The sequence below is a fragment of the Podarcis vaucheri genome, assembly GCF_965113315.1.
Source record: "Podarcis vaucheri genome assembly, chromosome: 8".
Taxonomy (NCBI): Eukaryota; Metazoa; Chordata; class Lepidosauria; order Squamata; family Lacertidae; genus Podarcis; species Podarcis vaucheri.
The window spans coordinates 46,045,823-46,071,287 of record NC_138766.1 but is presented as its reverse complement, the minus strand read 5'-3'; the positions used below and the strand labels follow the sequence as shown (position 1 = coordinate 46,071,287).

At 41.8% G+C, this 25,465-nt stretch overlaps 1 protein-coding gene across 1 annotated transcript in view; it reads right to left on the bottom strand.

The window, feature by feature from the left end:
* Positions 1 to 24,896, bottom strand: part of LAMA1 (laminin subunit alpha 1) — an 86,210-nt gene extending 61,314 nt beyond the window's left edge. The window contains exons 1-5 of the mRNA XM_082235304.1: positions 24,681 to 24,896; positions 7,069 to 7,239; positions 5,867 to 5,979; positions 4,071 to 4,313; positions 1,631 to 1,810 (exon numbers count right to left, since the gene is read on the bottom strand). Coding sequence (XP_082091430.1) covers positions 1,631 to 1,810; positions 4,071 to 4,313; positions 5,867 to 5,979; positions 7,069 to 7,239; positions 24,681 to 24,768 — 795 coding nt within the window. The 5' untranslated portion in view covers positions 24,769 to 24,896. The remainder of the gene's footprint in view (positions 1 to 1,630; positions 1,811 to 4,070; positions 4,314 to 5,866; positions 5,980 to 7,068; positions 7,240 to 24,680) is intronic.
* Positions 24,897 to 25,465: the final 569 nt, after the last annotated feature.

Sequence of the window (25,465 nt, the reverse complement as noted above, 5' to 3'; positions counted from 1 at the left end):
TTCTATAAAATCACATAATTTATTTATCCAATCCTCTTTAGTGGGGATGGTTTCCCCTTTCCAATTTTTTGCAAGTACTAGTCTGGCTGTGGCCGTCACATATAAAAATAGTCTTTTCTTATCTTGCGGGATATCTTTTCCTATTACAACCTTTGGCTTCTTTTCTATAGAAGTTTTAAACATTTTTTTCAACTCTTCATGAATATATCCTCAGAATTTATTAATTTTCTCGCAGCCCCACAATTCTTATGCTATATGTCATAATCTACTACAAGTAAAGTAAAACTCTGCATGAATGTAAATTATTTGAAGCATAAATTACTCATTCAACTCAGAACTAATTTTGGCTTCAGGTATACTGATGTAACAACCAAAGAAGGTTTTTGAAAAACTCACTCATCTGTGAGAATGCTAATGAGATCAATTTGGTCCAGAGGCTTTTTCTGAGAATAGACAACATTCATTTTAGCTATTTTCAGAAGAGCTAAGTTAAACTAATAATTAGGGAGAATTGCTTAGCAAATGTAGCACTGACATGCCTTGATTCCCTCGATGAGGCAAACCATGCGTTCAAATGTAGATTTATGTCATCTGTCAAGCTTGTGTTGAACTTATACATTACATTGGCTATAGCGTCAAATAACAATAGTTCTCATGTGCTAATAATAATATCTACAACTAGGTACAGTTTGAACTGTATCATGCAATCTTTCTTTAGCATACAAAACAAGTACCATATGAAAGGTATTAAACAAGAAGGGTGTTCTTGGAGTTTGATGGGGGGGGGGACAGAAAATAAATTGAGGGGAATTGTGTTGTGTTTGGCTTTTCAGTTTTTAGGAACCAAATAGGAAAAGAACTGTAAGAATGTGGGTGCTACGTGTTTTCACTCCTCACCATCCCCAATGTTTCTGGGTTCCCTCTCCCAGCCTTCACATCTCTAAGTACTAAGTACTTTGGACATACATCTCCAGCTTCACAAGCCATGGATCAAGAAGCCAGAAATGACCACTAAGGCTGCACACTCCTCTTCCATTTGGAGACCGCATTCAACATGGAGAGCCTGATTTGTTTTAATGCAATTCCCTGTTACATATGAAATGGGGAACTCTGCTTTAACACTGATTAACTAACTAGTACAGGGTGAGTCTTTTAAAAGAGGCCCCATAGAACATGTGTACTCTGGATCCACAGGGCCTCTTTTAAAGGACTCACCCTGTATAATAAACCAGGTTCATGCCCCAGAAATCCCGGTCACATGGACAAATTTTACACTCATTGGGCATCTTCTTACTGCTGGTGGACAAATAGCGGGCAAATGTGGAGGGTGGATGTGACTAGCCTACATGCTTTTAACACACGAGGGGCTTCATCTGAACCTGCCGCACTTTGGGATGCATTCAAACGGCATAGTGCCTATGAGAGAATGCTGCTTTATAAAATTAGCATGTGACTTCAGTCCCACAATGGGTTTCAATCTTTCATCAAGACATATTTGGAACAGACCACTTAAGTACATTTACCAATTTCAATGGGTCTACTTTGAGTAGAACTAGATGTTGAGAATCACCCAGATATAACACATATCCAATTCATATGGTTGGTTAAAACCCAGAAGAAAGCATCTTACCCTTCTGGTAACAATAGGATCAAGATCTTTAGGATCATGGTGGCTAAGGGTCATGAGGTCCGCATTAAGGTTTCTTATACGTTGTAATCGAAGCCGGATGTACCGTGCAGAAGTAAACTCCAATAATGTCGGTGAAGGGTCATCAGCACTAGGTCTACCATTGATCAACGATGTATGGATCTAAAAAGAAATAATGGTTTCTGTATAAGCCTGTAAATAACACGTCAACATTTCAAAATACCTTCTGAGTGAAAGTTTAAAATCAACCTCCGCACCCATCCCACTGTTGCCTCCGCCACAACACCACAATACAAGCTGGGCATGTCTGTGAAGTAGTTACCAGGCTCAATACACTGTTGTGCTGTCCCTGCTCACTGCTGTCCTCATTAAGGGTGTTGAATGAATTACTTTATAACTCACATCTCACAGAAATCGCTTTCCAGTCCGCAGATTAAATGCTGAGAGCGCATTTTTTAATGGGCTTCTGCAGGACGAGGGCAAAGGAAAGCAGGCCTGCAGCTAAAATACTGGCATAAGGATGCAGAATGAAACACTCACTGGGGAAGCAGGAATGTACTTGCCCTCAGCATTTTATGAACTTTCATACCAATGCTTCAATGCTAGTTTTGATTCCCATGCAATGCATTATATACCCAACTAGATGAGCTAGAGGAAGAAAATCTAGAGAATAAAAAGATACACAGGAAGAACAAAGGCTGTCCCACAGTCTTCAATGTATTCTCAAGCACAACATAGTGGGGCAACCCTTGGTCACCCCAGATCTTTGGAATCAAATGCAGTCACCTCTGGTTATATTTGAATTAAACTTGTTTCTATTTTATTTTTACTATACAATAAAAATATTTTTTTGTACTTAGGCTATAACCCCTCAGAAAATTGCTTAGCATCTCCTGTGAAATGTTTGAAGAACTCAAACATGTTGACTTGTAATTTACTACTGAAATAAATGCAATTTACTCCTTAGTAAGTCTATTTAGAATTGAATTCAGACAATCTAAAATACTTAGCAATCTTAGGGTGATTTTCAACTAAGTTTCACTCAGAGGAGACCGACAATAATTAACTGACTTAACTTAATCATTAGTTAATTCCCACAGATCTATTCTGAACAAACCTTAGTTGAATACACGCTTAGGCTTCAATCAACAGATTTCACCCCCTTCAGAGAAGGAGACAAGGGCTAAGCTAAACATCATGGAATCTGAACTAAAGTACCCAAATTAATTTCAGATTATGCTTCTGCTACGAATGTTGTTTTACACATCCCATTAAAAATCACATGACATACTTGCTTATACAGTGGAAATTTGGGTTGCGGACGTAATTCGTAACGGAGGCACGTCCACAACCCGCAGCGTTTGCATTCTGAAGCGCCGCATCTGCACAGGTACGATTTGGTGCCTCTGCACATGCGTGAAGCGCAATTTAGCGCTTCTGTGCATGCACGAGCAGCGAAACCCAGAAGTAACCCATTCCAGTACTTCCAGGTTTCCAGCAGTCTGCAACCCGAAAACATGTAACCTGAAGCGTCCGTAACATGAGGTATGACTGTATATGCACATTTAGCCTAAAGTGTTAAAGTAACATATAAAAAAGATAACGTTGATAGCATTTTAGTCCCAAACACATTCAGAACTCTGACAGCTTTCAGTCTAAGAAAGAATTTGGAATTCTTCTCTTAGTAGCTATTTTTATAAGGTCAACGCATAAAGGCAGACATTCACAGTGAACTAGTCACAGATTTTAGAGCCTCATTTCCTGATGTTGCTGGCCTGGCTCTCTGATCTATGCTACAGAACCACTATGAACAGAGCTTGCTTTAAAGAAAGAACCATCAACTGTTGACCTGCACAATACACAGCTCTTTTAATTAGGCTCTCTCTTTGAAACAATGCCAAGTCCTCCTTCAGAGCTCAAGCTACACAGAGCTATTTAGACAGCATTTTTAATTTTATGATGGAGTATCAGGTGATCCTTAAGAAAAGCATTAAAAAAAAAACCAGAGCGCAAGTTTACACAAGATAACAGGAACTCTCAATGATTCACCACTGTAGATGTGTTAAGAGGTGCAAAGTTTTTATAAATATAAACTGCAGCATCAAAGATAAGAGTGGTCTTCCTGTTCAGAAGCTGCTTCACCTCTCTTCCTGGAGTGAGATCAACAATGAGCCTCCTCAAACGTAACCAAGCTTTCCCACAATAAGTGAAAAGTATTTTTTGAAAAATTAGGAAGACTCTGATCTTCAGAAACAAAACCTGCGGCAGCTGCTAATAATGCCGAACAAATCTTGATGGAGGGGAGAGAAGACAAGCGTCTGAAGAAGCCTATTACTATCAAACTAAACATAAGAGCAGAGTGGTTTTACTACCCCCATGTCCAAGAATAAGAGGCATCTGAACAAACAAAAAGAAAACCTACCTCTCCATGTTCAAGTGGGACTAGCTTAGAATAATAAGAAGTGCAGATAACTTCATCATCTCTCTTATATGTAGGAGGCCCAAGCCTTGGTGTTATGTTGTATCTTACTAGGCACTCAGTATCACTAACTGCATAGTACTGCCATGGCTTGAAATCAGTCCCATCCAGAGAACGTTCCAAAATCCAGTTTCCAGGTCGGGGAGCGTTAGCAGCTTTGATGATCACATAGGCAACTTGAAAGACCTGCAAGAAATGTAAGGGGGGGGGGGAATGCAAGACTTAGTACTAACCTATGAAAATATAGATTTTCAGAGTAGCTCAAAACCCAGGTTTCAACTATCTAACATCTATAATTATTTCTCAAATTTTTAATGCTCTTGTTTGCAATGGAAATTGCTTTCAGCTCAATTTCCATAGTCTACACTTAAATTAAACAAATACAACCCCAACTTCAAATGCTATTTCCTATTTGGCCTTTGCACAAGAGTTCACAAAGTTCAAATTTCTGTAATTTCAGAAGTTCATACATTAGGACAAGGCATGTCATGGACAAGCATTAAAACAGGACGTGTACATGCAAAGCATCTTGCTATATATAACATAATACAGAAAGTTGCACAATAAACGGTCCCTCAAGAATGCGCTTTTAGTTTCTATTAGCCTCAGGAAAGCATGCCAAGATGTTTCCTTCAGGCTGAAAAAAAAGAAATCCCGATGACCCAAAATATTATGAAGATTTAGATTTTTTTAAAAATGCACTAAGGGCATAAGCAACATTCAGCTTCATCCCTCAAATCACAAAAATTTCCTCCAAGCACTGCAGGAAAGAGAGCTTCATGTAATTACTAGAAAAACCAGTTCTGAACCAAACTTCAACCACAAGACCTAATGAGATCCACACAAATACTCTGTAGAACTCATTTCCAGCTGCAACCTGCCCTTATCAAAGAAATGATTCATATGGATTTAGGACAACTATCGGTCCTGTTAGAATACAAATTGTGAGTATTATCATAATTATTGTTTTCCAGCAAAACTCACTGTAATAAACAAGGAATCATCCAAATACTCATTTAGAGTGATATCCCTATTGTGGCATCCTGCCTGTACATCAGACTTCCGCTTCTGCAAACAGGACTTACCGTATTTTTCGCCCTATAGGAAACACTTTTCCCCCTCCAAAAATGAAGGGGAAATCTGTGTGCGTCCTATGGGGCGAAGGCAGGCTTTCGCTGAAGCATGGAGAGCGAGAGGGGTTGGTGCACACCGACCCCTCTCGCTCTCCGGTACCATTCCTCTCCTCTCCCCTGATGTCCCCATGCACCCCCAAAATTTACTCCAGAGGGGTGGGTATCCTACAGATCAGATGGGGTGTGGGGAAGGGAGCAAGGGAAATTCCAGTGCATACACCAGTACAACCTATGCTCTGATGTGAAATGTGCAGTAAGTCCAACAGTCAATTGCACTTATACGGTCACAATGAGCAAGATCTACCCCTTGTTCTGGTGCAGCAGTAAGGACTTACCAACACCTTTCCTCCGCTCTTTCCAGGCATAGTCCGTGCTTTTAAGTTCTGTGTCTGAGTATCCTTCATTAAGTAATGCATTAGTAAGTGTAAGAAAGACAGACAACCATTTTGGAGTTTTTTTAAAAAAACCAAAAACCCAAACTCCCAGTCTACCAAGGAGACCCCCTCCCTTAACCTCTCTCCACTGTACTTTCTATAAACCAACAATAAGTAGGAATTCTTTGATTATGCAACACACCAAAGCTACATTTATACAATTTTTACTTGCCTGTCTTAAATCCAGAGTTATGGTTATCCAATGGTATTCTCTTCCGTTCTGAATGCTAGGACTTTGCCACCAGTTATTAGTACCATCTATTGCATTTGAGATAGGGTGTTGTTCTAAAATAAGCAAAAACAAATTAAGATCACGTTCCCCCTGTTCCCCCTCCACTTTTGCTGTTTTTGGTTATCATGATTACGATCTTACGAGTAAAGTACACAAGTCATATACTATGAGCCCATGGTGGCTATGAGCCAGTTTTCCCTGATATGTGAGTCAGATCTTTGAAAGTGGGTTTCTGGTGTTCTTCTTTTATGCATTTTATTTCATTTGTTGCCCACCACTGGAATGTTTATGGTGTGTGTGTGTGTGTGTGTGTGTGTGTGTGTGTGTACACACAAGAATAAGTGGTATATGAATTTGTACAAATAAATAAATATAGGTAAAGCAGCCCTGACTGTTAAGTCCAGTCGCAAACGACTCTGGGGTTGTGGTGCTCATCTCGCTTTACAGGCCGAGGGAGCTGGCATTTGTCCGCAGACAGTTTTTCCGGGTCATGTGGCCAGCATGACTAAGCCGCTTCTGGCGAAACCAGAGCAGTGCACGGAAACACCGTTTACCTTCCCGCTGGAATGGTACCTATTTATCTACTTGCACTTTGATGTGCTTTCGAACTGCTAGGTTGGCAGGAGCTGGGACCAAGCAATGGGAGCTCACCCTATCGTGGGGATTTCAGCCACTGACCTTAATTTGTACAATAAATACTACCTCCAATATTGGAGGTTATATGCCTCTGAGTACCAGCTTCTGGGAGGCACAAGAGGGGAGAGTGCTGTTACAGTCATCTCCTGTTTTAAGACTCCCCATAGACATCTAGCTGGCCACTCTGAGACAAGTACGCTGGCCCAGATGTGCCTTTGTTCTGTGTCTTCTTATGTTTTGGGGGGTGGGGGAGAGTAATATGGACAAGCACAACATAAATTCAGATAGAATAAAACTTTCACATAGAACATAAATGCATTCCAGACAAAAATAACACAATGAAATTTTAAAAAACCGAATTTTGCTTCAGTCCCCACTGATTCCACTAGGATTACTTTGGATTACAGTGTTCATGTGGCTAAACCAGTTGCATTCTTGAACCAGCTGAATACCATAGTCAGTGTCTCTTGGAAGAGCCAGAAAAAAGTATAAAGTAGTGAACTTGCCTTTGGAATTTGCACTATTGTGGTCACAGATCCGACACTGCGCATTGCGTAGGGGCCGACCTGGAACATGCTCCACAAGTTTACAAAACATCTCAGGGCCCTTTTCACCACAAGTAGCATTGGTGTTGATATGAGCATTGCTAGCAAGGTTTAAAATGGCAGGAAATAAACCTAAAGAGTAAAAGGAAGGTCATTTAATAATTATAATGGTTTTTTCTCATTACTTTACACTTTTATTTTACTGGTGCCTTTAGAAGCCATTTGATGATACCAGAGAGGGCTCCCCACATTTTTCAGATTTCTGTTACCACTGGGTTGATTTCTTAAACGTGCTTAGCCTTAAAGCAACATGTCCTACATTAACTCAATTAGGAAGCAATCCTAAATATGAGAAGCCAGTGTAATCTGTGCCATCTTAAACTAAATCGGTGTTAAGTACAGTATGCCAGTTCCAAACTTTGTTCAGGAGTGGGGTTACTGCCAGATGAGACAGCGGAAGTAGGGCAGATGCAAAACTTGAAATAGAGTTTGATTTACACCACCCTTTTTGCCTGTGTATGTTCCACTGGATTTGCAGGTCACACGTCTGAGATGAACTGTTAGGATCAAGCATAAATCTCCCTGTCCGGTCCCATCCCTCTGCTCCCCTGGAACACCCATTTTTCAGGGCTTAAACTAGTGTAAATTCCAGAAGTCTTGGCTCAGATGAATTAGCTCAATGAGCCAGGATTAGTGAGTTATGCTCCCATCATGTCTCTGGCTGACCTGGGGTTTAGGACTCAAGGAGACAAAGTCTGGCTATGCTGAGAACCTGTGGTCTGAGCTAAAGTCCTGCCACATCCTCACTCACTCATTCCAGATGATCTAGGATTAGGGTAAGGACTGTGCCTTTAGCATCAGTTAAGTACGCCATAGAAAAAGGAATGTCTATCTGCCAAGAGAGGCCAAAGGAGTGGTGACTATGTGCCATGCAACACACACACAAGGCTCACACAAGCCATGTACCACATACACATATGTGAATACATGCAGGCCAGGGGAGCACAGCACATCCCATTCACTGTACATGCTACATTGCATCTACATATGCACTACTTTCTTTGCCCTCTAGGTTTATACACACATAAGTATGGTTCAGACATGTAAACAAATGGTACAACAAGGCTGGAACCTGCCACCACAGTGCTTTGCCCCAGCTTTAAAGGCAAGTGTGCCCCTGGGATATCTGAAGAAGGCTTGCTTGCTCTTCCTCTGAGTTTTGAACAAGATACTGTTGCCATAATCTTACTGGGACCTCAGCCTAAGCAAAATGTGTTTCCTAATTAAATAGTTTAGATTGGTGGCCCAATGTAAACAATTGGCAACTGCCGAGGTGTATGCTTGAACAAGAGAAATTGCAAACGAATTAATTGGCTTTTAAACCCTATCCATGGCCATTTCCTGTGCCTTCATCTTTGCTGAAAGAGACCTAACAAGATTTTTAAAAATACCAATCAAGACTCAGAGAAAACAAGAGAGCAAGATAGACGACCAAGTGCTAAACTAAACAAGGAAGCTGTGTGGGTTTTTGTTTTGTTTTTTTAAACCTTTCCCTATCCTTTTACACAATGATGTGAAGTTGTCTTTGATTTGTATTCCTTTGATTACTCAGCTGTGTCATTTTGTCCAAAAAAGAAAGAAGTTCCCACAGGAAAAAAATATGCTACCTGATACTAGGAAACATGCAGATGTTTAAGACCATTTGACCTTGAATATAAGTCATACCTGGCACAGTAACAGCCAATCCTAAATACAGTATGTGAGAAAGAAATCTCACTTATTTGATTTAAGTACAGTCAGCTTGCATTTCACTTGTTTAGGGTCAAGGAGGCTTAAATAAATGCCAAACTAAAATACAATGAATGAATTGAAATTTTGGTAATATGAATTCTTTTTAAAAGAAGCGGTAGGCGACTTTGATAGAGATGTGAGAATTTTTAAGACGATATGAAAAATCCATTCTGGAGAACTCTCAATGTTATATCAAAACACTTATTTTCAACACAATTCTCCATGCCCAAATATTCTGAATTTAAAATTAGTGGAAGAATAATGAAATCCATGCAAGTTATTGAAGAAAGATGGAAGCTAAATATGCTATTCTGGTCTGCCATAATCAGTCAGTTCTATATAAGCATGTTAAGGCTCAGCCCTGCCTGGACCACAAACCTGAGGTCTCCTCAGGAGAGGAGCAAAGACAGCAGGATTCTCCAGCAGCTTACCAAATACTATTTTTTTCTGAGGAGCCAGATTTGGGCACTCTAGTTCCAGGACTGTAAGTCCTCATGGCAGCTGCCAGGTCCCTAGCTAGTCTCAGTCACCACTACTACACTACTCCCCCAGGACTACAAGAATGGAGAAGAAGGTGAAGGAGGCACAAACTTCAGTACCCAGCAAAGTGCTCATCTAACCGTACTTGAGGCTATGCTGGAGTTGGAGGAAGCATGTGGAACCTTACTGCAAACCAGAAAAGGATTCAGCCTCCAGCTCCTATGAACAGTAGGCCCACAATTTGCATGGGGGTTATGTTCTGTGGGTCCACATGTCAAGGCAAAATCACATAAAGTTAGGAAGACCCCCGGAATCACCCCCCTGTACAAATTCATTTTGTTAAGTTTTTTGCTCAGTTCTCCAATCTGTTTAAGTTATCTTAAATCCCGATTCTATCTTCTGCAGCATTAGCTACCCCTCCCAGTTTGGTGTTACCAGCAAATTTGATGAGCATCCCCTCAATTCTTTCATCCAAATAAAGGTGTTGAACAACGGGCCTAGGACAAAACCCTGTAGCACCCCACTTGTCACTTTTCCCCCCAGGATGATGAGGAACCATTACTGAGTTACAAATCCAGCTAACGGTTACTTCATCCAGACCACATTTTACCAGATTCTCTGCAAGAATATAATGGGGGACTTGGTCAAAAGCCTTAGTGAAATGTGCCCACAGCAATTCCCTGATCCACCAAGCTTTTAACTCATATTAAAAAGAAAGAAAGAAATAAGATTTGTCTGGCACAACTTGTTTTTGAGAAACCCATACTGGGTCTTAGTAATCAAAACATCCTTTTTCTAAGTGCTCACAGACTGACTGTGTAATTATCTGTTCTAGGATCTTTTCTGGTATCAATGTCAAATTGAGTTGCTCCATAATCACCATATTAGACATCTTTCAACCTTCTCTAAGGAAATATCATCTTAAATACAACCTTGAATAAACCACGACTATCTAAATTCAGACATTTTGCACTAAATTCGGACGTTATGTTTTGGATTAAGATCCAGATTTTGAATGTTACAAACAGCATATATAAAACAGCTTTTGTTGTTGCTTTTGCTCCCAGAACATAGCACTAAGAAAATTGGCAAAATAAAAAGTCTTGTTTGAAATGGGCAATTATTAAAAAAAAATCAAAAAACCAACAACCAGTTGCAGATAAATATTAGGGTGAAGGAGAACAATAAAAAAATTGGATGTGTTTTATATGTCACCAACTCAGTCACATTACATAGGGGCAAAAGGCAATGGCTTATTATGCATCTGAGATGGAAATACTCCTGTGTTCAAGTATTGATTTTCAGACACTGTAGATACCTGCTTAGAACAGTTTCTCTGTCACAGCTTACAACCTAAAGTAAAGGAGACACATGGGCAGTTTGCCAAAAAACAGCAAACTTGCTAGACCATAAAATTAGTTATTGCTTTTTCAACAATACCCTTTTCCCACATGCTCCAAGAGTTTAAACTTTTTTTGTTATCTTTAGTGGCTCCTGTCTTTTCTTAAATCACTTTTAGCACAGACTACCGGTATATTTTCCCACATAGAAATATTTCCATAGAGTTTCCTACTTGTTTTTAAATCAGTGACACTTATTTCGTCATTAAAATTGAATGTTGAAAATTATGAGACTCGGAGCAGAATATTTGATAGCAGAACCAGAACTGTAGCTAGGTGATCTTGCACCCCTGGCAGAACCATTCAGATTGCGCCCCCTAGACAAGGACAAATTAGCTCTTCTTTATAGACATATTTATGGACATATCTTAGCTGATTTTGCGCACCCCCCTCGCTTGCGCCCCTGGAAGGGGCCACGCTTACCACCCCCTAGCTACAACCATGAGTAGAACTACAACAAAGATCTTCCTTGGGACTTTCCCCTACCCTACATGACTGTGATGTTTGAAAACCAAGCATTCAATGGATGGGGCTATATGCCTTGTTTTGGGATGGCTGAATCAGTCAATGGAAAGTGCGCCCAGATTTCCTGCAGGGAAAACCAGCCTGTTAATGTTCTTTCTTTCTTTCTTTCTTTCTTTCTTTCTTTCTTTCTCTTTCTGACAACATCCTTCTTTCTTCCATATATATGATGGGAACGTCAATATCTGTTGGTTTCTCTCTGGAAGGGAGCAACTATTGTCCAAATCTCTCAGTCACCAATGAGTGAGTCCAGCCATTTTCCTTTTCCTCTCTTTGGTCAAAGTGTTTAGCATGAAAGACTTATCTGGCATGCAGTGGGGAAATCCTTGGCTTGTCCAAATGCATACAGTCAAACTCCAGATTCCAAATTAATAAGGTTTATTAAGATTAGGAATAAGGATGAGGGACAAAGAAAGTAGGTATCAGAAAAGTAACTGTTTACTCTCGACTCAGAGGAAATAACAAAAGATGAGTTGCAGCCTGTCATACCTCATAATTTTGCATGAACATATTTGTTACAACCCAGTACAGTGACCTGGAGAACTTTTAACACATGCATTATCCACCTCACCAGCATTCCCATAGGAGAAGCCAATGTGTGTACAAACTCCTTTTCATTCAAGGATCCAACATGGTTTTATGATTGCTTTTACTATTCTGTTGTAAATCCTCCTTGAAGCTCATTTTTGACTGAATGGTAAGGTATACAGTAGTTATAAAATCTCCTGCTACTGAAATTAACATGGAGTTCCACATGCCTACAAAATCCATGGGCATACTGAAGCATACACAAACCTCTGGTGAGTAGCATTTAGTAAAATAACTGAACACCTGTAATTTTCATTAAAATTAATAAAATAATTTCCCAAAGACGACACCTCAATATTCACTTTTTAATAACATTATTATGCACTATAGTTATCAGCCAGCATCCTTAACTACTGTCTCACTAGAGCCTCATAACAATTACAAGAGTTGTATCCAAAGCTTCCTGTCCCACAGCATCTGAATTACATTTTAAAATGCTGACTCAGAAAAAGGTGATTTCTAGCTGGTTCTGGTTCTTTTGTAACTGCAGTCCTACAATATCTTTCTCATCTAATCAACTGGGCTTCAGGGTGGTTTGTTGTCTGACATACCAAGTTTTTGTCATTCTTGCTCCTGTGAAGGCAGATCCTTTCCCTATTATCTGCACTGTGGATTCTTCCATCTGCCACTTCACATCTTGAAATGTCTTGCTGTACATCAAGTAAGCTGTTGATATGTTTTCCTTTAGTTTTCCCTGCTTATTTTAGGTTATCTGAGATTAGTTCTTGAATTACAACACTGCTGGTTTGACTACAGTATTAGTTACTACTCAGTGATACTCACTGGTGAAAGAATGGGAGTGCAGAGGGAGCGGACCACCCCCAGCACCACTATTCCGACAGGATGTCATCGCAGCAGCCCCCCCGGACATGCACCACACACACACACCTGCACGCTGGGCATCACGCCCCCATAGGGTGCATCATGCCACCAGAACGCACACCACGCCCTCGCAGGCGGCGTGTCAGCCCCAGGAGCGTGCGTCACGCTCCCCAAGGGGCGCCAACCACGCCGCGCCTAGTCTCCGCCCCCGGTATCGGAGCATGCAGCTTCGCCACTGGTGATACTGTCTTTCTTGGATATGAGCTATCCCCCTCATTAGGTTAAAAAATGTATTTCTGCAAACTAGGATACTTTCCTCTTGTGTGTGGATGGTACTGCTTTGGCTCCATAAGGATCAGAATCAGAGAATGAGTTTACTATTAGCATACAACCTGCACAGTTAACTAGTTTGGCATGCATCTAAGCAACTTACGTAAACTCATACTGCAGAACCAATTCTACTAAGTTACTAATTCAGCAAGTTCACTTAGAATACCTACATTTCATAATGGAGGGAAATAACCCATTCATGTCTGAAAAACCCAATCAACGACAAATAAATCATTTTCTCTCTCCTCAGTTTCAAGGAAACATTGTCTATCCCACCATTGTGGGGCTATCTACCTAGCAATGAACTCATCTGATTGTCTCCCTGGATTATCACTTATTTTGCCACAGCAAACAGATACAAACACAATCCCACTATGTGTAGCTTAATTGCGCCCTCATAATAGATTCTGTCCTACTTGTATTTTATTACCGTAATAAAAAATTGTCACTTCAGACTCTGTTTCTCATAGGATTCTACCTGGGATGGTGTCAGAAAGAGGCTTATGGCTGAATTTCCAAATCTCAAGGATTACAAATTATGTGTGTAAATTGGTGAGTACCTGATTATTCCATAGTTTGCTGCAAACTAGAGGTTCATGCAGTACTTGGTTTACAGTACTGTGGCTTATATGACACAGAACCATCGCAATATCCTTCACCAAAAGCAGAACTGAAAACACATCTGTATTAAATTCGCATCCTCCATGCATCAAGTTGGTTGTATGAACAGACCCACTGATATGTTATGACTGTGCAGGATTGCCAACAGAGGCCATAATCTTGATACCTTGATACTGCACCCACTGAAAACATGGGTGACTAAGAAGCTACCAGAGGAAGTGTTTCCATCAGTTGTAAGCAAGCAGAGGATTCCAAAAATGGAGTGTTACAAGAAGGGGGGGCACAGCAGGAATAGACATGGGTCCACTGAATCCTACAATTATATATTTCCCAGAGAGAGGACCAATCCAGCTCTCTGCTTCATCAACCCATACGGTGCAACAAAAGAAGGGAGAAAATGCCCCACCACCGGCTTCCATCCTGGCCAGCATGAGTTTTGGGTGTAGCCATGGCTCCATCTCTCCAATCCTTCCTGGACAATAATTAGGATTTCTCTGCCTGGTTGTAATTCTATTCACACTTTCCTAGATTCCATTGAACTAAATGGGATTTACTTCCAAGTATACATATTTAAGATTGCACAGTTACTTCAGATTATTCACACATTAAAAACTTTTTAAACTGAACAATTATTCATTCTTAATATTTTAAAAGAAGTTCAGCAGAAGGCAGTAACACCAATAACATAATTCCATTTAAGTAAAAATGATGACTGAAGCTCTGAATGGTGAGGTGCGTGTTTATAGTCGTCCCACATAAAATGTGGCTGATTATGGATATAATTTATGTGAAGTGCTTTGAATCCTTAGTGTGCTATAAAGTGCTCTGTTTTATTGGATTAAACTGCTATGGTACAGTTTTTACATGTGGTTCCAATAAAATGTGATGAATCCTCCTTCTCAACATGATACTAAGAAATAACAGTGGAATTCTCAGCATGATAAGAAATAAATAGATACAGTATGAATAACAGATGATTTTGGATATATTAGGATCAAAGGGAGGCAACGAAATTAATCTTGCTCTGTGTGCAACATGGACATAGAGGAGGCACCATCCAATTTGCAAAGTATTATGCAATCCTTTTGGTCAACGTTCTGAAACAGCTCATTCCCAAGAGGAAGCAATAAAACAATCTGCCGCTGCTCAAGCATTTCTGAGTTTAAGGTGATATCACTAAAGCTCCCAGTCTAGACCCTTTCAAGTTACGGGCCAAAGAAACCCCACAGAGAACTTTCATGTCAGTTTAGCAATCACCACAGACTGTGGACCATAAAGTAAAGAAAACCCCCAGCATATGTATGGAGATAAGGCAGTGATGAACACAGCCTTATCTCCCAAGATAAATCTCGTGAAATATTTCAGAGTTTACTGGGGGGGACGGGGACAGTGCTGAGGTGGGGAAAGGGTCATTATTTCAAAAGGTGTTTTCTCAATCAAACCTGTTTTTGAAACTTACAAAAGAGCAAGTGAACATGGGTTGTACCCAATGCTCGTCATCAGCAGAGCAGATCTACTGAAATTAATGAACACGAATATCTTTGTTTTATTCATTTCAATGGGTCTAGTAGTTAGAATGCAACTACAGTGGTACCTCGGGTTAAGTACTTAATTCGTTCCGGAGGTCCGTTCTTAACCTGAAACTGTTCTTAACCTGAAGCACCGCTTTAGCTAATGGGGCCTCCTGCTGCCGCTGCGCCGCCGGAACATGATTTCTGTTCTCATCCTGAAGCAAAGTTCTTAACCCGAGGTACTATTTCTGGGTTAGTGGAGACTGTAACCTGAAGCATATGTAACCTGAAGTGTATGTAACCCAAGGTACCACTGTACTTATCTTCAAAGGGACAATAGCAATATTTCTTCAAGTGATACAGTAATGTAGTAAGGTAGTAATGTAGTAATATTTCTTCAAGAATCATTATCAACCAAGCTGTTAACTCTTTAGTTTCAGAAAGCTGAAAAAAAGTCTTCTCTTTATGTAGTACAATATTGCCAAGCCACACGGTATGTGATAAATAATGAACAAAGCTCATATGTAATAATATTGCATTTTTTTCACATTTATAATTCCTTTTTAATATGAAAAAGTACTAGTCAGTGAAAAGCTAGGTCCAGATAGTTGCATTTATTTTCATAGTCTTCCAGGTCACCCTACACGAAACATAAAACATAAAATTATAATTTAATGTACAACTCCTCTGGACCTTGTTTTTTAAAGAATAAGGAACCCAGATGGAAAGGATGGAAAAACTGAAGGCTCTGAATTATTCTTTGATGTACAAAGTGAAGATTTTCAATGTCAATACAACGATATCATTTTGGCTATAAGGTAACTCATGATTAACACATATAGCGGAAGAGTTCTCACAATCTGATTTGCACATTTCCAAAAATAGAGTGAGTACTTCTGTATATCAAAGGATGATGAAGTGATCTCATATTGTAGCACTTTTTCTAGTTTATATACTACACCTCTTTGTTCTCTCTGGAAGATATCAGGATGGAGTGCATCAAGGACAGCAGCTGTGGAGCCCTTGTAAAACAAAAGCAACGGTGTTGAGGCTTTTGCTTCTTTTTTAGGATAAGCCCCCCCCCCCTTTAAAACCTGGAAATGGAAACCCAGTAAATAATATCCTGGTGGACATGGACAAATGCACAGTATTTGTTGATGGCAAGGAGATTTTACGTTAATCTTTAGCCTGCTTAGGAAAGCATTCACACTACTTTTCTGTATCACACATACCTTTGGACTGTACAAGCAAAGCAAATACCTATTTTGCTTTACCTTATGCTGAAAATAACTCTGGTTCACTTTCCAAGCCATGTGGGTTCTAGCCCCATGTTGGGCCAAAGATTCCTGTATTGCAGGGGGTTTGACTAGATGACCCTTGTGGTCCCTTCCATCTCTGTAATTCTATGATGACACCATGGTAAACAGTAATAGAAAGCTAGAACAGGATCCTGAACTAGTTTACAGAATTAAGACAAGTGGTCCACACCGGGCTCAAGTCAGGCAACATTTAACATCGTATCAAGGAGCCAACAGAAACAAACAAAAACTTTGTTTCACGTAAACAAAGCAAGTTTGCATTCTTACATGTCTCTCAGTGGCTCACAGACAAAAAAATGGCTAACCTAGCCCAATAACTTGTCATATCATGTCCAAAGGCTGTGAGATTATAACTAGTTTAACTACCAAAAATATCAAAGACACCAGTAGGATTTGGAACACATTGTTATGCACGTGGCAAGGGGTCACACTGTTTAAATGTAAAACTCCAACTCAAATGTCTATGAAAGGCACTGAACAGCCCAGATGGTGTCCATAAATTTAATTTTATGCCTCTCTCTTTTTTGTTTAAGAAGATTTGCAGTTTTTCCAACCATGCTGTAAGTTGCATAGCAATTGGTTGAGCCATTAAAGTTACGGTATTTCACCTTCAACCTTTCTTTCCTACATTACTCCTAGCAAGTGTTTTAACAACCACACTTCCTCTTCCCACCCACCACCCACCCCCTTCTATTCCATATGTATACCCATGACACCTCTTGGTCAGTATTAATTTATAATGAAATATGTTCCTTCCAGTACTATCCCTTTGTTCTGAGATCCCTTTGTCTCTTATCCATACAGCTTACTTGTGTGAAAATATATATGCTTAAAATGTATATGTGAGAATATTTAAGTTTACCTTGGGCCATGTAATAGACCCGCAAACTAATAATACCAGTTCTTAGAAATTGCTTTTCTAAACTGCTCAGTGTGCTTGACATACATCAATGCAGTAAGACTGATAATCACCTTTCAGCAAGGTTACTGAAAAGGTTAGGGAAAGTGCTATAAATACCCAGGGTCAGTTTAAGGCATGATGGGAAACCATGGTTTCCTTATTCATACACCATCTGGAAAAAGCTTCAGGCTTTTCTGTATTTCCCCTCCTTTCTCCTCCACATTCACACACATGTGGAGACTGAAGATTTTAGCTTAACTCGTGCTACTCTGGTCAGTTTAAACCAGCTATCTTCAACCTTTTCATACGCAGGACTCACTATTAACCACACTGTGGGACCCACTTCTTAATCTTTTACTATATATTTGCATAGCGGTAGTGCTCTTGTTGCAATCTGGATCAGGCCACAATCCACTAATGGGTCCTGAAGGAGTAGACTTTGGTATTTCAAAGGCCAAAAGGTTGGCCTTTGAAGGCCAAAAATTGGATCCCTCCCTCGCCTCCCACCTTCTGTTCTGCTCAACTCACTACATCATAGTTATGTTGCCCTGTGATGCCCCCAGGCTCAGTGCCCTGTGTGGCAGAACCGGTCATACTGCCCTAAACCCGCCTCTGTATCCTGATCTGACAAGCCACCTCTGGGTCCTTATTTCCAACAAGCAAGGATCAAACCACGGTTTACACAGCTGGTTTGTTCCGTAAGGAAAGCAGAAGAGCACAAGCCCAGGGCTCACCAAGGCTCACACATGTAGTGGGAAACCATAGCTTCTCATTATAAGCAAACTGCAGGACTCTCTGCAAGCACTGGCAATAAGCTGATTCTTGGTGCTTAAAGAAAGTCCTTCATACCTGACAATCAGCAATGCAGAGGGAGAAATGCTCAATTTATAGGAACATTTTCCCCTCTGCATAGCTGATTGGTGCCTTCTTGAAGCACCAAGAAGGAGCCCCTTGAAATCACCAATCAGTATATCTGCAGTTACAGCAACCTCCTTTGAACTTTGACAGGTTTCAATTATCTGGTGTCATTATGACATCAGGTGATCGATATGTGTGTGTGGCCCTACCCACCAGTCAAAGTTGACCAGTGGGGGATCTAGCATTCTGCCCCTGCATTAATACCCAAGTCAGTCCTAAGTATTTTTATTAATCTGATTTACACCCAAGTCTATCCCATGTTTTTAGAGCAACTCCCAGCAGTTTTTCTTAATGATAATAGCTATTGTGAGACAGGGAGCCAATAATTTAAGGAACTCAAGACGTTTAGGGGGTAAAATAAGAGTAAATCAAAACATTAGTAGTCTAGTAGCCATTATATGTTGAAATCAAATGCTCCCAAATAACCATTTTTTAAGCATGTACCCATAATATGGAACCATGGTGAGGTCTAAGAGGATTTGACACAGCCACCTTTCTGAGTCTGGCCAGTACCTAGAGGAGAAGCTGCCTGGGAACCCTATGCTCCCCACCTCTATTTCCATGATGGACAAATGGACACTGGCAGAGGAAGGGAGTGCGGTGGGGGCAGTCCGCCCCAGGTGTAATCCCTGAGGGCGGTTGACATCGCCATGCCACCCTACTGAGATGCTGGCTGCAGGCGGCTAGCCCCACTCCCACAGGTGCACAGCATGTGCACCACTCCAGGTGCCCGAGCAGCCAGCGCCACCTCTGCAAAACGATACAAATTCACTAAATAATGAATGGTGTGTGGTTATATCCCTATATTACAGATAGGGGTGGAAGATTTTGGATTTTGGTTCATGGTTGAGCTAAGATTTCTACCAAATCCCCCTCAGGTTACATGTTAAACATTAAGATTACACCCGTACCCATAGCAAAAGGAGTTTTCTGGGTCAAAGGCCTGGGCAGATACGCAGCCCAGTGCTGCAGCAAGCACAATGACCACAGACGGTCAAAACTGTTCTGCTATATTGCAAACATTTGTGAGCACATTAAAAACATACTTGCTGGCTAGAATCAAAGGAAACTATGCTTCAGAATATGGCCATCATAGCTAATGTTGTGGAGTTACTGCATAATCAGCGTTTTTAGCAAGGCAATGGCATTCTTACATCTTAAAGCTCCTTTGTTTGCTGTCAGGAAATATGCACCCACATAATGAAAAGCAGGAAATGCTGAAGAGACTATTTCACCCAACATTATTTTCAATGGTAATCAAGCACATATATTTTGGCTGTCACCAGCAACAGGTTTCATTAGATAATGGAAATGACTTGAGTAGCTGTCTTAGTAATGCAAGAATCTAGGTTTTGTTAATTTTATGTTATTTTGAGTTTCAGCTGTGTTTATCTTCAGCAAAAGCAATGTAGGCATTTGAATTTTCCCCACATTCTTGGGATTGCTTCTGGATTAGCATCTTCAGATAAAAAAAGGAATGCTGCATTCTGTAAACCAGTTGCAATGATTTGATAGCCACAAAATTCCAGTAATGGGCAGACATGCTTATCTGTTATCTGAATGAATGAAAAGTGTGGTCTTCTGCCCAAATCATAAAAAATGGGGAAGGTTTTTTTTTCCAGAAGAAAACTGAGAAGTTGCAGTGTGTATTTAAAGGGAATAATCAAGACTCTTGATTATAACAATAGAGGCTCTGGTGTGCACTCAAAAACACTATGCACATTCTTGCTCTCATGTGCACACATGATACACACACATTACACACACACACACACACACACACACACACACACACACATATATATATATATATATATATATATATATATATATATTCCCATTAATTTCAGTGGAGGTGCAACTCTGCATACACATTACTTGTACATGCAGTGTAGGTGAAGCGATTAGGAAAATGCTATGTGTATACTTCAATGCACATATGTGGTCCAAGATAAGGTTGAATATGCATCTTATCTGGGGAAAGTGGCAACGTGATCCTTGATACTCAGGATTTGAGTCTATCTTTGCCCAACTCCATTACAGTGGTACCTCAGGTTAAGAACTTAATTCGTTCTGGAGGTCTGTTCTTAACCTGAAACTGTTCTTAACCTGAGGCACCACTTCAACTAATGGGGCCCCCTTTGCCACAATTTCTGTTCTCATCCTGAGGTAAAGTTCTTAACCCGGGCTACTATTTCTGAGTTAGCGGAGTCTGTAACCTGAAGCATCTGTAACCCGAGGTACCACTGTATAATGCCCCCAAGGAGACAGTATATAATTGCGGCGCTCAGCAATTAAGACCACTCATGCAATAAGGTTGTGCTTTCTGCCTAACCCTGAATATGGATGTCACTCAATATTGCCAGTTTCAGAAGAATCTATGAGAAAATATTTTGCGCTGGTTATGAAATGCTTTATAAACAACTGCCTTCCTGTTCACCTATCTGATACCAGTTCAGGAGTGGCACAGGAAAAACAAAACTAAAGAATGGCACTTTATACAGACCGCAACTTTATACAACTCATCACAAGGATAGGGAGCTTTCATTGGGCACTACACAAAGGAGGATGAAGAACAGTCTTCTCTTTTGGCTCAAAGTCCCATATAAGATTTAAAGATGATTACAGAGGCACCAGATATCAGGCTGTAAGAGCTTAAAATTCTTCTTGCTTGTTTACAGGTCCATAAAGTCTTTGCTTTCTAGTTTGTTTAGTAGGGTCAGTAAGTTGTCTGTTTTCTCATGTCTTGCCTCACTAAGAAGATAGCCCAGAGATGCAAATCCCAGATGACACAAACCACATGATGCATCATACCTTCTTTATAGGATATTGCTTAACTCATTTCCTGTACAGCACAAAAACCCATCACTGTCTTTAATGTTATCAACAGAAGTCAAATAAAGATTTCAGCAGATTCTTACGTGCCAACTGCTTTTTTGAATGGGTCAAATTTATCTCAGATTAGAATTTTGACCAAGGAATGTTCACTTACTACTATTAATGATTAAAATTCTTAGTTCCCATATGTGGTCATCTCTAAAAACAAACACAGCAAATAAGTACACAGAATGCCAATGGACCTTAACAGCTAGAATGTTTCCGGTATTGTCATGTTCAAATATGTCTAACAACTTGTTTGATTTATTATGCCTATACACTTTTAAACCAACCCTTAATGTAATTTGAAGAAACAACCAGTGCTTCTTTCTTTCACTACACATTCAACACTAATTTTCATGTGATGTAACACCTACACTACACAAAACTTGTGATTCTCCAGATGTTGTTCAACTCCATCTGCCTCAGTCAACATGTTCAATGGGCAGACATAGGAGTTGCAGTCCAGCAAGTTCCCCATCTCTGCTATAGAGAAACAACTGCATTTCCACTTTCAGACATGGTGCCATTTCTGGCTTGATACAAATACAGTGGTACCTCGGGTTAAGAACTTAATTCGTTCTGTAGGTCCGTTCTTAACCTGAAACTGTTCTTAACCTGAGGTACCACTTTGGCTAATGGGGCCTCCCGCTGCAACCACGCTGCCGCCACGCGATTTCTATTCTCATTCTGAAGCAAAGTTCTTAACCCGAGGTACTATTTCTGGGTTAGCGGAGTGTAACCCGAAGCGTATGTAACCTGAAGCACCTGTAACCAGAGGTACCACTGTATATCAACGATGCCTTTAAAGTGGGGATGCTCCCATACTCACTATTAACAGCTTAACGCACATAGTCAAGGTAGATCTGTATCCTTTGTATGTGACTAGCAAAGAATTACAAAATAATGCAGGATTCATTTAGGCAAATAAAGCCCCCCAAGATTCTACTGGTACACAAAACATGTGCATTTTACATACACACTACTCCTTATGCACTAGTCAGAGCACCCAGCTGCTTAACAATGCTTGTGATGGTGATTTTAACACTGCCTTGACCACGTGCTACATATTCGTCTTCATCTGTCCTTTCTGCTGTGCCTTATTCTTTATTTCATCACACTTGCAGCTCTACCAGACTAATTGAACTGAGTCCCCAGGGCAATTCTTTTGCATGGGCTAATCTGTCATTGGTAAAATTGAGAGGAGCTGGCTCATAGGTAACTTCAGCTGGCCCTCTTGCATCTTTTAACAACTCACACAAATGATTTATCCATATGAGCAGGGAAACTATGGAATATTGTACATCAGTTGCTGGAGTGGAACTCTGAAAACGTACGTTTCCATTCATGGAAGCTGATCCTTAGTTCTCAATGAGGTTACTAGTCCAGCATTATCTCACACATTGGAACACATGCCTCATGCAGAGATAATGTATGTGCCAGCCCCAAAGCTTTAGAGAAGACGTAGCACTAGGGTCTTAATAATGCGTGTCAATAAATTAATTAAGGCTACATTCTTATACCAACTTACCTCATAGGGATTAAGTTTTAACAAGGCATATATAGGATTGTGCTGTCAGTTAAAGTATTCATGCAATAACTAGCAAAGCAATTATGACATCAGTATGACCCAATGTGACCTTTCTCTATATTACGAGTAGCCAACGTGGTTGCCTCAATGCGGACTACAGCTCCCTTTGTGCCTGGTGATTGGTCCTGCTGACAGAGACTGCTGGGAGTTGGAGTCCAACAGCATCTGGATGGTGACACATTGGCTAACCCTGCATGACTAGTAGTGTGCCAATGGATGAAAAAGCACATTTTGCCACCATCATGATGGGAGACATAGATAAAGCAACATATGCTTCCAGCCTGGCTACAGACTGCCTCTTATGCCTTCCTAACTTTGGTGTAGAAATTCTGCCAGAAATTTGACTCAGTATACATGAATGCAATCTCTGCGTGTTTCTTTCTCTTTTTTTAAGGGTTTCCAGCCATCATAGGCACAGAATGCACATATTAATGAATTTTCCCAAGCTCTTTCTCTCTCACCCTCCAGCCCCAATAATAAGGCATGCCATCATCATCTACTCTGAATGGCTGGCTACACACTTGCTTCAGCGCCACACAAAAGCAGTTTGATGAAATGTGTCCTTTCCCTGGGACCCCATAGTTCACGTGCATCATTAGTCTGGGATGCAGTAGCCCTTTTGCAGCCTGTGGGTGAGTGCCAGATCCTATCTATCTAATCCTCAAAGTGGCTGGAAGCAAAAATCCAGAAACAAGGCGTTTGGGGGCAGGGAAAAGCCCAGCATCCTCCGGGAGATACAATGGCAAGTGAACCCCCTCCTAGCAGTCCTGAATGCCTGACTCTGTCCATCCAGAAAGAAAAGAACAGTTTGAGGAGGGAGGGGTAAGTCTGTCAAGTTTGGCTGCTTGTCCTTGTTAGCAGACAATGAGGGAGCATTTGTGAAAAGCATCCCCCGAAATAATCACATGTTAATCTGGAAGCAGGCCAACAGCATCAAACTATTTTAAAACTTTTTTTTTAATGCCAAGAAAGTTTTTCATACAATAAACCGTAACAAAGAAAATCTCTTGAGTTCCACCTAAATGTGTAGGGGGAATCCCAAACCAGTTGATTTCCCCCCTCACTTCAAAGCCTTCTCCCTACCCCTAAAAAAGTTTCATCTGCCACAAAGCAAATCGGCGGCCCCTTCATCCTCAACAGCTAAGGCGAGCGCTGGAATCCACTTCACCGCCAGCAGAGGAGATGAAAGAAAAGGCAGGGGAGGAAAAGAGAAAAGGGGAAGAAGGGGGGATGCAAATTGCAAACAGAAAGTCCTGGAAGAAGAAGAGAGAGGAGGCGAGAGAGCCAAACGGGGAGCCATTGGGAAAGGCCAGGGGAAGAAGGATCCCTGCCACAGCTGGGGCAGAGGACTTTGACACACACCAACACACGTCTACAAAAAGTGCAAAATAAACCAGAGACGCGCCCAGCCAAGTCTCCGAAAGTGGCACCATCTGCTTTCTTCAAGCGAGACAAGAAGCTACATTCTAAACACGTGGTAGCCAGACAAGAATGGCTCTTATTTATTTTTAATCTGGTGGCATCGCCAGGGGTTTCTCTCCCGAACGAGAGCATCCCCATCCAGGCTTCACCCACTGCAGTCCACGGGCATTTTGGCGCCTCCAAGAACCAGCTCCCTCGGGCAGCCACCAGAAACAGGCTGGTCGCACCTCGCCCGTTTGCAAAGCACCCGAGGGCGTCGAAGCGAGCGACCCGGGGTGGCGAGGAATGCAGGAAGGCGTCGCATCCTCCAAGTGGGAAACCCCAGCCACGGGGCGGGGGAGGGAAGCCAGAGTCCATTTTTGCACGTGTTGCAACGGCACCCTTCGCACGTGCTCGGCCGGCCACCCCCACCCCACCCGGCACTGCCATTCTTCGGCGAGGGGGGAGTCCCTCAAGTCCCGACCAGCGCGGCTTCCTCACCTCGGAGCTGGCCGTCGGCCACGGCGAAGAGCAGCGAAGCCAGGAGCGCCAGTTGCCAGGAGGAGGAGCAGCGGCGGCAGCAGCCCATCTTCCTCCCGCGGGGATTGTTCGGCGACGGCGGCGGCGGCAGCAGCTCCACAGGTGGAAGCGCGGGAAGCCTCAGCCAGAGAGGAAAGTTTCCCCGGAGCCTTTTTGTTGCTGCTGCTGCTGCTTCGCCCACCGCGCCAACCCCCCCTCCTCCTCCTCCCCTCCCTCAGCCCACCCCTTTATTGCCGCCCGCCTCTGCCGCCCCCTGCGGCAAGTGAGCCTTCCGTCCCTCGAAAGCGGAGAGAGGGTCGGGCAGATACCATTCCCCAAAGGGCGGGGTTCTCCCATAGGGCTCGGGGCTTTGGGGACGCGGCTGGCTCCTCCTCGGGGAACCCGCGAGTCAAGAAAGCTGCCCTCCAAAGGCTCCTGCCCAAGATGCCCAGGGCGGTGTTTGGACTACCCGAGCCCCTTCCCAGCCACAGCGTCGTCCCTTCCCTCTCTCCATCTCTCCCCCCCCCACCCCGCTCGTGGTTCGTTCCAGCAGTAGCTGGGGTAGGCGCAGGGGGGAGACACATTCTTGAGCCGCTCAGAGCTATTTGAAGCCGACGTGCCGCGACCCCCCCCCCAAAAAAAAAAGAGAAATCTCCAGAGGAAACAAGAACAATGACTGTAGAGCCGCTTGCGTTTAGTTACGTTGCAAGCTTTGCATTCAACTCAAGGAATCCGTTGTGAGACAGGGTGTTTTGAGCACGAAGAAT